Source organism: Montipora foliosa, chromosome 9 (assembly GCF_036669935.1).
Source record: "Montipora foliosa isolate CH-2021 chromosome 9, ASM3666993v2, whole genome shotgun sequence".
NCBI lineage: Eukaryota > Metazoa > Cnidaria > Anthozoa > Scleractinia > Acroporidae > Montipora > Montipora foliosa.
The window spans coordinates 19116359-19128858 of NC_090877.1; the positions used below are offsets into that span (position 1 = coordinate 19116359).

A 12500-nucleotide genomic window follows, 5' to 3' on the forward strand; every position below is an offset into this window, starting at 1 on the left:
TGTGCTCTAGACCTATATTTTGCTCAAAAGTTGGCTCAGAAAGGCGAAAAGGCTTGTTCGAGGTTGCTAGAACCGCATAAAAATTGACCCAAACGCCAAAAGTTGATCAAAGGTTGCCGACCACAATCGGGACAGGCCTAAACGGGATTCGAACCCATGATCTCTGCGGTACCGGAGCATGCAGTGTTCTACCAACTGAGCTATCTAGTCAACTGGGAACTGGGAATTTTAAATTTACACTTGTGTATATAACTGCGATGATCATTGATGTCGTCATATATTTCTCCTAAGTTCAGATATATATGATCTTTCACCAATTCACCAGCAGACCTTACATAACCAGTTGAAAATTTAAAGTTCTGTTATTTACCTTGACACAGTCGCCAGTCGTTCCACGTTTTCCCAACGCTTCGAAATAAATTGGAAATGAAGTCATATTTTCCACTTCGTCCGAACAAAAATTAACTGGATCAGCATCTCCGTTATAACTTAACCCGTGTCCGTTCATTGTGTTACTCACTACAGTGTTCTCAATGGTAAGTCCCTTTGATCTGTCTTTAATCTGGATGCCTGCAAACACGTTATAGCTGATAATGCAATCCTTAATGGTCAGCTGAGAACTTGCATTGGCAGACCTCACTCCATATATAGAACTTATCACTGTCACGTGGTCAAGATTTGGAGGGACCTCCCTGATCTTCATTGCTTCGTGCGCTAGGGACACGTCTACACCATGCCTCAAATTGGAATTTGCCGCGCAGTTAAAGAACTGGTGAGTACCGGCCTGGTTTGATATGCAACAACCGTCTTCTCTATTGTTCGACAAATTACAAGATTCGAAACTGGACGAGACTTGACCATCATAAATGTGAATGCCACTGTACTTGTTTAAAACCGCGGTGACGTTTCTGAATGCAATTTGACTGGCGCTTTTAGCGATTGCAATTCCATTATGAGTGTTTCCAACAAACGCCGAATGAGACACATTACTGTTAAGAGAAGCAACATAATAGAAATATGACCCGCTGCCTTCATTTTCTTTGCTGGACAGCCCGTGCAGATTACATGACAGAAAGCTGCTATCTAAGATCTCCAAACCATTAGCGCTGTTGTTGATAAAATGACTGTGGGTGGCTGTGAGGGTTCCAGCGTTTCGTTCAGCAGTCATGCCTCCTGCACTATTCCGAATCACAGTAGTTGTACCAATGATCGTATTTCCCATAAAGTCTGTTAAGGAAACGCCCTTTTTGTGGTTGTCACGGAATGTGCAGTTTGATATGACGAGAGAGGGAGCATCTAAAAAGATATGAAAGATCACAATGTAACTAGAATCTGCAGAGAAACAGAATTACAACCTTAGCAGAAATGCCAGTTTTCTAAATGCCCTTCCTGAAAGATACCTTTTGGACTTAGTAGCCTGCATGATGCCTGTGTTTCTTCAGTTACAAAAGATTAGTCGTGGGCAATGAATTATTTAAGGAATTGAAAACATTTTCCTTGTTTCTATCGAGTTACAGAGACACGAGGGGACGTTCGGAAGAATGGGAAATGTTGTGAGAACAAGAGCCGCTGGCAAGTGTTTCCACAACTTTTTCGAGTTCTCTTAAACTTTAATTTCACGAGTGTTTCTATATCTCGATGGAAATAAGGTGAAAGTGTTCCATGCTTCTTTTAGAAACCACCGCGGGAAAAAGCACTCGTTTATTTCGATAATCAAACTGCACCAGATTCTTCCTGCTCGCGCCAACATTGCATTAACGGCTCATACTAACTATGTGTTTCCGTCGAGTAATAGAGGTACGGCTTTTCATGCACACTTTCTTGGGTGTTCTCTAATTAATCATAACAATTACAATCTCCTCAAATGTGATTGGTGCATTAACCTCTTTATTTTGCACTAATTAATTCGCAAAGCTGTACTGTGATCGGACAGTTACATGAGCCAATCATTGTAAGTCCTCTCAGCTAAATCCACCAATCAAAACATTGATGTGTCAATCACTAACTGGACCCAATTTCAACGGGTGATTTTGCAAAATTGTCGAGGTTTATCGCTTGTGGTTGTTTTCAAAGAAACTTACAGTCATTTTTCAAGCTATTCTCCATATTTTTGTTTAGCAAATTGCATTTATCACATTTGGCTGTTTTCTTTTTTTTTTTTTTTTTGTGCTTATGATTAATTTGTAACAGGACACATCTTGTCGTTCAATTCTGTTTGCAGTCATACTCGTAATTCGCTTCACGGTTCTTCCGATTTTGTCAATCACTTGTACGATTACCGACCGAATTGGACTCCACACGGTCCTTAAGTTTTACCGTAATTATAAATTAACAAAACTATAATCGAATACCAAAATTTGTCTACCTCGATCGTTGGTGATCAAGAATTTTACTCTGGCAGTTTTCCAATGTCCCGCCCTGTATCGAAACCTTATGTAGAGTTCGTGACCAGAGCTTGACGATGGCATGACAGCCTCATTGACACCTGTCCACTCGTTGACGAGCTTGAGTTGTGAGGCGTTTTTGTTGTTGCCGTCGCGTACATCTAGTTCGAAGTCTTCTCCAGTCATTGATTGATAATACACGGTCAAGAACTGTCCTGGACGAGCTTTAATAGTCTAGAGCAAAAATTTCAGAATTCAAAGAAGTAAAATGTTATGTTTCACTGATCCCTTATAATGTTGCCAGTTGCGTGACAAGCTGACGGGTTGGTCAACTAACAGAAACTTCCATATGCTTAATTCAACTCAGCATTCTTTCTATTTATGTTTCGATCTGTTTCAGTGCATGCCTCTAAATTACTTAAAATTTAGGGGTGGGAGCGAAGGGGGGAAGTAGGGGGGAGTGCTCATTTCAAACTTTTCTTACAAGAGCAACATTCACGGTATAGTGGTCAAAATTTGAAAATAATTTAGCTATAAAAGTGAACAAATTTGATATAATTTGCCAAAGAACTTGAACATAGTACACTATGTGCAAAATCAAAGTATTGTAAATTTAGATAAGTGGGTGAAAGATGAATAAACAGAGAGTTTGCCTTTATTTCTACCATAGTATTCACAACCTTTTTATACCTTTCTATGTTTTGCTTCTCCAAAACCCAATCAGCCCCCCTCCCTCCTAAATCCGTCCCTGATAAGTAAATAAAATAATAATTAGAAAAAAATAATGAACAAATAAAAAACGAGTTCCTGGCTGCAGTTCAGAGATCCAGTGTGAAATTCCAAGATTCAGGCCAATATTCTTTTTCCTTCTTTAAAGGGGCTAGGTCACGGTATTTTAGGTAATTTTGTTTAATTTTGTTAATTATGAGCTCTAAACGTCAAATTGGCACAGCAAGAGTCTTTCATTTACAAAATCACGGTAACATAACAACTGAGAACGACTTTCAAGTTTTGTAAATGACATTTTAATATAGACTGATATAAATTTGAAAAAAGGTGGGCCGACGTTTTTCAAATTTACCCAAATTCAATCCATTTCAATCCTCTCCAGTTTTGTCCATCCATGTCCCTTCTTGGCTTCCCTGTGTTTTGTTAAAGTTCTTCTATAGTTTTGAACAGTTATTTTGATATTTTAGTTGATTCTATGACCATTCGATCAGTGCTGAAAATGCCTAAAATAGCGTGACCTAGCCCCTTTAAAGAGTTGCTCGCAAATATAGGTGAAATTTAGGATACTTTTAATAAGTGTAGCAGAACAAAGCGCATCGTTCATTTGACGTCTTGCCGAACGTTGTCAAGTGACAGGTTATGTATTCAAACTTCTAAAGGTTAATAAACATTCAGAAGTTCGCATAAATTAAAGTTTTCTGTCAAATCGTCGACTTTTTCGCGCTTGATATGTGCTCTAGACCTATATTTTGCTCAAAAGTTGGCTCAGAAAGGCGAAAAGGCTTGTTCGAGGTTGCTAGAACCGCATAAAAGTTGCTCCAAACGCCAAAAGTTGATCAAAGGTTGCCGACCACAATCGGGACAGGCCTAAACGGGATTCGAACCCATGATCTCTGCGGTACATGCAGTGTTCTACCAACTGAGCTATCTAGTCAACTGGGAACTGGGAATTTTAAATTTACACTTGTGTATATAACTGCGATGATCATTGATGTCGTCATATATTTCTCCTAAGTTCAGATGTATATGACCTTTCACCAATTCACCAGCAGACCTTACTTAACTAGTTGAAAATTTAAAGTTTTGTTATCTACCTTGGCACAGTCGCCAGTCGTTCCACGTTTTCCCAACGCTTCGAAATAAATTGGAAATGAAGTCATATTTTCCACTTCGTCCGAACAAAAATTAACTGGATCAGCATCTCCGTTATAACTTAACCCGTGTCCGTTCATTGTGTTACTCACTACAGTGTTCTCAATGGTAAGTCCCTTTGATCTGTCTTTAATCTGGATGCCTGCAAACACGTTATCGCTGATAATGCAATCCTTAATAGTCAGCTGAGAACTTGCATTGGCAGACCTCACTCCATATATAGAACTTATCACTGTCACGTGGTCAAGATCTGGAGGGACCTCCCTGATCTTCATTGCTTCGTGCGCTAGGGATACGTCTACGTATTGAAGAGAGGAGAGCTTTTCGGAAGTAGAAAACTCAATTCCTTTCCAGTTTGCCAGGCTGTAGCACTCTAATCCAACAGCTTCATAATGATCTGGCAAGGAAAAAAATGCTTTATTTCGGTGACATATCACGTTAAGATTCCAAGGCCCCGTGTTCCAAGCTTGGATAAGGCTATCCACTAGATAAATCGCAAACCAGTGGATAAGTAAAAACCAAACAAACTACGGTCAAACCCATATTAAGCGGCCAACTATCATGAACGGCCACCCGTTTTAGGCGGCCAGTAATCACAGTCCCGATAGGGGCTTTTCTATTGCTTTACCTCTATAAGCCGCCAGTTCCTTTTGAAGGACCATGGTCAGCCTCCGCAATTTTAGATGCCATCAAAATTATTGATATTGCACTTATTGCTTTACACCATCCATTTCCCCCGAGGATGGCCTTTTAATAGGGGTTAAATTTTATGCATGCTATCCACCGTATAGTGATTTATCCGGTAGATAGCGATATCCACCCTTGGAACAACTGGGGAAAGGTTGTTTTTTCCTAAGAATTTTTAATAACCGTGCAGAGTGTCTTTAAAATATTTACTTCTACATTCAATCGTGTCCAATTAAAATTAGGGCAGTGCCAAAAGTTCGAGTTAAAAAAAACTGGATGCACTGGTAGGAAAGAAAGGAAGGTCAGCTGTATCCCGTCAGCTGTTACAGTATCCCGTCTAGTGTTTAGAGGACAAAAAACGGTTTCCGGAAGGGCCCCTGAAAGGAAAGAGAGCTTAAGCAATGACGAGGGCGACCCCGAGGACAACGCCTAGGAAAAATATGAATTTATAGCGGAGCTCCGCGCGCGCCGAATCTTCTCGTAAAAGTATAAGGAGAAATATCACCAGCTTGTGTTTTCAGAAGTTTGTTTAGAGCACTAACAGGTAATTTGTTGGACATCTAGTTTGTCCTTTCCAGTCGATTCTGGTTCTAAGCCAAGCTGGCGTGTTTCAATGAAATACATCAAAATGTAAATAATCTCGCTTTCAGAGATAAAGTGAAATAAATAAAGTACGATCTGTCACATCACGAGCTATAGTACGTCTCTAATTTTAGCGTGATTCCTATTCGCTGGCGTTTGACAGTCGACTCTCAAATGGCTTCTTTCCTTTTCCGTTCGCTTGCTGAGGATTTGCTTGTCTTTTTTTTTTTTTAACACTCTTGCGATTCAAGAAAAATTGATTGCCTAACTGGTGAATTCGACAGTAGATTTCGCTGGAAAAACCGATATCACACTCATCCCTTCGTGATTCATGCGATCAGCCGGTTTTTCAGGTGAAATTAACCGTGGAATTCACTAGTTAGGCAGCGAAAAAAATGTTACATAATTAAGCAATATCCGAGAAAACCAAAAGGCGGACAATTGCAAGGCCTTTTATTTTCACTAATCCTACAGTCAGTAAAAATAAACAAGCCGGAAGCTCGTTACCATGACGACACCTATATTCTCGCATGTGAAAGATAAAAATGATATGCTCACTGCGCGCGGGGAAGATATGATTTTTTAGTAAAAGGAGAAATCCTGGTATTTCATCAGTATCTATATAATAAAAATCATTAGCTACCGTCGTTCGGTAGTCCAAAGATCTATCACGCACTTGCACAGCCGTTGTTCTACTCATTAAACTTTTGTGTCGCGGCGTTCTCGTTGTCGTTTCCGGCGTGGTTTGCTTAAGCTCTCTAATATTAGTCAACTCAAACAACCATCGAACCATGACTGAAACCATATTTTTCCCTATGTGACTTACCGCAATAAAAATGTGTAGTTCTATCTTTGCACTCCACCAGACTCATCTCAGTCCCCTGGCACTTGACATTGATCAAGCAACGACACCCAGTTCCCCCGAGATGTCTGTAGTACCTTTTGGCGCCCAGAAACCCTAGCTGTCGACAAGCAACCTGTAATCATAGAGAACGATGTTAGCATGCAAATAACTGAATCGAAAGCTTTGAGCCTAGTATAACCTAAAAACTATGGAATGCTAAACTTGCAGCTGCCAAATGCAAAGCTCTGTCACTTTGTAACTGATATCGTAAACTGCCGCTTAGATACAGCGGGTTATAAGCCCCACTTTGGCTTTCCTTGTTTTATTATGATGTTTTAAGGCTTAATAAAAAACCACTATATGAAAAAACTATTTCCACCAATGCAACATTTTTTTATTTCGGTTATATGCCCCCAGGAATATAAGCCCGTCTGTTTATAAGCTCGTCTAAAAGCCGCAGTTGTATAAGCCCAGAGCTTATGAGCGGCCGTTAACGGTATAGTTCTTACTTACATAACCTATATTTGTTTTCTGCTTTTCTCTGTATTTTTTCTTCGTCCGTGATAAAAAAAAAATCAATAAAAATTTGATTGACTGATTGATTGATCGATTGACGTTCTTTCCACCTGTATAACAATTAGTGAGTCTAAAAGCCGATATAATTTTCCTTGGCTTGCATTGATAAACGATTGTCACTCCAAAAATGGAGAAATATAGCTGACTCATTGCATGATTATTCAAACTAACAGCAAGTCTGAGTAAAAGCTTAATGATGAAATCTCGATTTTTCCGAACCTTCAAGTAAAAATCGGTTAGAGCTCGCCTGAAATTGGTAGGAAACTTAAAAGCGCAATGCTTCACTGAAGGGGTTAGTAGAGGAGGGGGGAGGGGGGGAGGGTGAGAGGAACGAGTTTTCGTTCGAGTTATCGGGTGGTTCGAAATATCGGGTGTCCAAGAAAGTGGCATTCAACTGTCTAACATTCAGAATTCTACTTTCTAATCCAGATTTTTCAAGCCTCCTAGGAAAACTAACCGGTTGATTTCAAAATTAGGGTAATTCGCGAAATCGGGGTTAGATTACAATGCTACACTGAGGGGAGGGCAGGGGGTGGCAACTTTTGGTTTGAGAATAAAGCTGACTCATTTTCAGTATGATTATTCAGGCAAATAGCTTTGAAGGAAATCAAAATGCAAATAATTAATAAGCCTGAATGAAAGCTTTATGATGAAATCTCGCTTTGTCCGAACCTGATTTCAGTCTTCGAAAGGAATTGAAACATCGGTTAGTTCGAGAACTAAGGGTTAAAATTTAAATTACAATGCTGAGGGGGGAGGGGGCAAAGAGGGAGTGGGTTCGAGTAATCGGGAGGTTCGAAAAATCGGGATTCCACTGTTTCAACATTTTAAAGTGAAATCCCGATTACGTGTAACGAGGTGGTGTAACGAAAGTTGCTTTTAACAATCGGGTACTTCAAGAAATCGAGGGTAAAATTACAATGTTAGACTCAGCGGGGAGCGGGGAATGGCGGGGGGGGGGAGGTAGGGGCGGAGAAGCAACTTTTGGATCGAGTTAATGAAAAGTTTGAAAAATCGAGGTCTTGAAAAATCAAGTTACCACTTTACTAACACTATACAAGATCAACTCCTTGTAATTTTACACCTGTGAAAGGAGTAAACCTCGGCAAATACGAGTTTGAACAACAGACTACACCATAGTCTCTTGGTGTGAATAATTCGTGCCGTGGGAAAAAGAATATTGATTGTAGTAATGCATTTAAGTTACCTCAGCATTTCTCATATCCCAACGATTATGACACACAGGTGTCCATTGTCCTCCATGGAGAATTTCTAACCGACCCTCTTTAGAACTGTTCCCATCGCTTAGGCGTATTCCATCATTATAAGTATTATTAACTGGGTTAACCGGTGATTTGGTGAAGACTATTCTTTCTCGTGGATTCCCTTTCGCTTGCAGAGAACCCTTTACTCGTAAAGCAACTCCAGTATCAAAGTGTAATTGGACTCCCGGATGAACAGTCAGCGTGGCGTTTTCAGCTACAACGAGATCTTCTGATACGACGTAAGGAGATCCATTTACCGTTAGATTGGTATCTACAGTGATATCACCTCCAAGACTTGTGCTTGCGACTCGATCTTGCATGATAAGTAACAGCAGAAAAATAATTCTCCAAATCAATGTTGAAATATTCGCCATTACCGAAAAATGAGGGTTGTCCCTAAAAATAATTCTCAATTCATTAGTGAATTTACAAATCACAACGCAGTGAGCGACAAGCCTCCTTAATTTCGCACCTTTTCTATCTTATGCATGATAAACCAAAATATGTATACAAAAGCTGACCCCATAGCGACAACATTTTTAAACCTCTTACTTACCAGTTTAATGTTTCTGAAGTAAAAGCGACAAATAACTAAAGTATTTTCATCAACACAAGGCAAACAGCAAACGCTTTTCGGAGAACACGAGGTTGACGTTGCTTTATCGTATACTGCGCTCGTTTGATGCCCGGTTATTTTACAAAGCGTGCACGTGGATGAGGAAATTTCGACATTCACGTTGAAGCATGAACTCAGAGGGAAACTTTCTTGTTAAAGTTATGATAGCCATTCTAAAGTTGTGTTAGGCCATACCGCCAAGAACTAAAAATAACTTGACAACTCCGATTTCTGCCTAGCCCTATATTTGAGTCCTCCGTTGCCATGCAAATTTTAAAGCTCTTGCTGAGTCACTACACACGCGCAATATATCCTGAAGCAGGAAGTAAACTTAAATTGCTTTCGAGTTCTGGTATCTTTCAATGTCTGGGCAAGATTGTGACGGGGAAATATCCGCCAAAATAGTTCCAGTTGCAAGGTTGATAATTCACCGCGCTTCAGTGAAAGCAGACATGTATAATTCCGTGAAAAATGTAGTCTACTTTGCAGTCTGTTAAGCTTGCTTTAATTCAAAATTAGGCAGGGAATAAGTGCGAGACGCATTAGACGCGAACGGACTGCGACGGAACCGAACTTCCATAAGTAAACGCACTTATGTGTTTGTCTTAACGGGAATATACAAACCCTCAAGGAACTTTTAGAGAAAAAGCCTGCTAAAAGCAGTTCATTGAAAAAAAAAAAGCAGAGCGGGGCTGTAGCTAGTAACAGGTGAGGCACTCGCTTGCCTCGGTAACAATTTTGATAACATTTAATATTTATTTCAAGTTCCAGTAAGAGGCTACATATCAAAAATTAAATCAATATCAAAGAAGCGCTTTTTCCTGATATAATGCCTAGGTAAAAATTTCATTCCGGCCAAGGCCATGATCATAAGAATATTGATGTTAAAATTTGCAAAATTTAAAGAAAACTTGAAGCACAAACACCAAGGCAGAGATTTTGAAAAGAACAAATTTTGTGTTGAAAATTTGTAAATACAATACAGTTATATGCTTTAACTAAACTGCATAAAATTCCTCTTTTCTCCAAACGGCGAAACAACAACAAAAAGCAGCACTAGCCGTATGTTAGATGCTAACAACATTTCTGGAAGCATTTGCATATGTCAAATCAGGGTTTATCGCGAGCAGTCCACTTCAGCGCCATCAAAGTCATTAAAGGGACAATGTCACCATTTTTAACATGATTTTGAAAATCTCAAAAACATATATCGATCATTGGAAGCTGAACAGTATTGGTTTTATTTTGTAGAGCAGTACGCGGCAAATGATTAAAACCCATTAGGAAGTGAGGATGGTTAACGATTGCGAGGATGGAAACGGATTGCGATGTGGATTTTTGAAGGATGTCAGTTTTTCAAAGATTCAATTTTGGATCGAAATTGTTGAAATTTTTGCAGTGAGGACTTTCTTCAAGAAATTGCTTTTAATCATTTAGTTAGAGCTAATCAAGTTCTTTAATATTACATAAATATAGGGACTATTCTTAATTAATTTCGTGAATTTATAACACTTTTAAGCAAATATATCGTGACAGTGTCCCCTTAAAAAGGAAATGTCATACGCTATAATCTAAGAATATTCGCAAACAATATTATCAGCATAAAATTAGCAGAAAAATAAGAATAATCAGTCTTGGCCGGAAAAATAACATTCTTATCTATAAAAAAAGAGTATAACGGTTTACCAGCCCTCCTTACTGGCACTCTGAGCGTTCATGGAGAAATTTTCAGGTTGCTCTCGCGTTTTTTTCTTAATTGATTGCATTTTTCGGCTGAGATACGGCCTTTCTCGATTTTGATAATTTATCTTCGTAAGATGTCGGCTTCGAGTGAGGCACGGCCTCGGTAAGAGTCAATTTCAAGCAAATCTTTACTCGTAACTCTGCAAAATGACCGTACTTTAAATTAAACAGATCACGAATGAAGTCTTATGAGTGACTTGCTAGGAGCAGTCAGAGGTCAATTCGAGTCAGGAAAAAGATGAAAGGGATCTTTATTCTACACAAATCATGCGGTGAAATTTAGTTATACCTCTCGCTTTGAAGATCAGAACTCATAATCATGAGGTTGATCAAGTTTTACTTACCTTAAGGTTGGTCTTGTTAATATTTCTATTTACAGACGTCAGTCGATAACCATTCTACAGTCCCACTTCTGCCTCTTCCTTCCCTCTCATTGTTGGTATGAAAGATTTGGTGACTGAAGTACGAAAAACAGCATTGACAGGGACACTGAAAAACGCAGACTGCAGATTGTGCAGACCGTCTGTAAAATGAAAATTCGGTTAGGCCTAAATAACATTCGGTTAGCCTGTTTACGAATTTACAGCCCCAAGCGAGACGAGTCAGACGACGAGCATCCCCGTTTCATACGTTTCATATGTGAGTTTCCCCCCCCCCCCCCACCCCCGGGATTTTACCCCTGGTCTGCACGGTCTGCACAGTCTGCAGTCTGCGTTTTAGCGTGACCGACATTAGAGAGCTTAAGCACTCACGTTTTTTAGACGCGGACGGCAACCGGAAGTGAGCTGTTTTTCCTTTTAATTTGTTTACACACAATCACATTTAAATTGCCAAGATCTTTTCCCCGTTAGAGATGATTGGTATAAAAATCTGGGAGACATCACTGCCCTGGCAAGCGAAAATTTCTCTTCCGGTTGCCGTCCGCCTCTCAAAAACGCGCGTGCTTAAGCTCCCTAATATTGAGAGGGGCAGGGAGCGCACGAGAGGGAATAGAGGATGTTGGCATGAAGTGTCATTATGTCTGAGACTGTAGCATGCAGTCGAAGTGCCTTCACTTGCTTGACAACGGAACTACAGACCATAAACTGTAAATAGATGTCTTTGTCTAAGTCTAACTGCGACAAACGTCACGTCCGGCAAAACAAAATCGAAACAGATGAACGGACATATCTATTATTAGTATAAGATGTGGTTATATTGGATATGTCGGACCAACAAGGGATCAGGTGACCTCCAGTGCACACGTTCTTATGGCTAGTCACGTGACGAGCCCAAAAAGCGTTTGCCATGGGACGGAAGACTCTGTTTTCATTCCAGTTGTTTTAACACATCTCAGTCAAAACTGAGAAAAGCTTTTTTTGATAGCAATGAAAAATCCCTGAAAGCTTAATGCAGCATTATGTCCACAATGTCGATGTAAAATAATTTGCAGTTCGGGAATACTTAGGAAGGAATTTTAATACTTAAACGTGTGCACTGGACCTATCATTGACCTTATACCAGATTTAGAACTAATTCATTTTGCTCACTCAGGAAAGTAAACGAAATTAGGAAAGAACAGACCAAACTTTAAAGATAAAAATTATATGGAAAATGACGTAGGGGAAAAATGAAAGTAGACGCCAAAATCATCAATATTTAATCGAACGTCAGAACACTTGATGCATAAAGGGATATTTGGTCAAGGATGAGGGAAAAAAAGAAAATGGAGGAAAGAGCCACAGTTCATCCTGTACGCAACCGGAAATCTATTAACTATGCACGTTAGTGAAAGCCCCGGGATTTCAATCCAAAAATTACAATGAAGTATAGTACATCTCACAAGCTATTTTTTGCATTTGCTCGCTTATGATTATGCAAATGACTACGAATGTTATCCGTGGTAAGAATCGGACGCTGTAAAAAAAAGCCAAAGAACTTGC

General features: G+C 39.6%; 1 protein-coding gene across 1 annotated transcript in view; it reads right to left on the reverse strand.

The window, feature by feature from the left end:
* The window catches only part of LOC137971103 (protein bark beetle-like), a 57821-nt gene extending 48766 nt beyond the window's left edge, over positions 1-9055 (reverse strand). The window contains exons 1-6 of the mRNA XM_068817823.1: positions 8776-9055; positions 8162-8615; positions 6361-6511; positions 4208-4662; positions 2366-2618; positions 371-1296 (exon numbers count right to left, since the gene is read on the reverse strand). Of these exons, the coding sequence (XP_068673924.1) occupies positions 371-1296; positions 2366-2618; positions 4208-4662; positions 6361-6511; positions 8162-8593 (2217 nt within the window). The 5' untranslated portion in view covers positions 8594-8615; positions 8776-9055. The remainder of the gene's footprint in view (positions 1-370; positions 1297-2365; positions 2619-4207; positions 4663-6360; positions 6512-8161; positions 8616-8775) is intronic.
* Positions 9056-12500: the final 3445 nt, after the last annotated feature.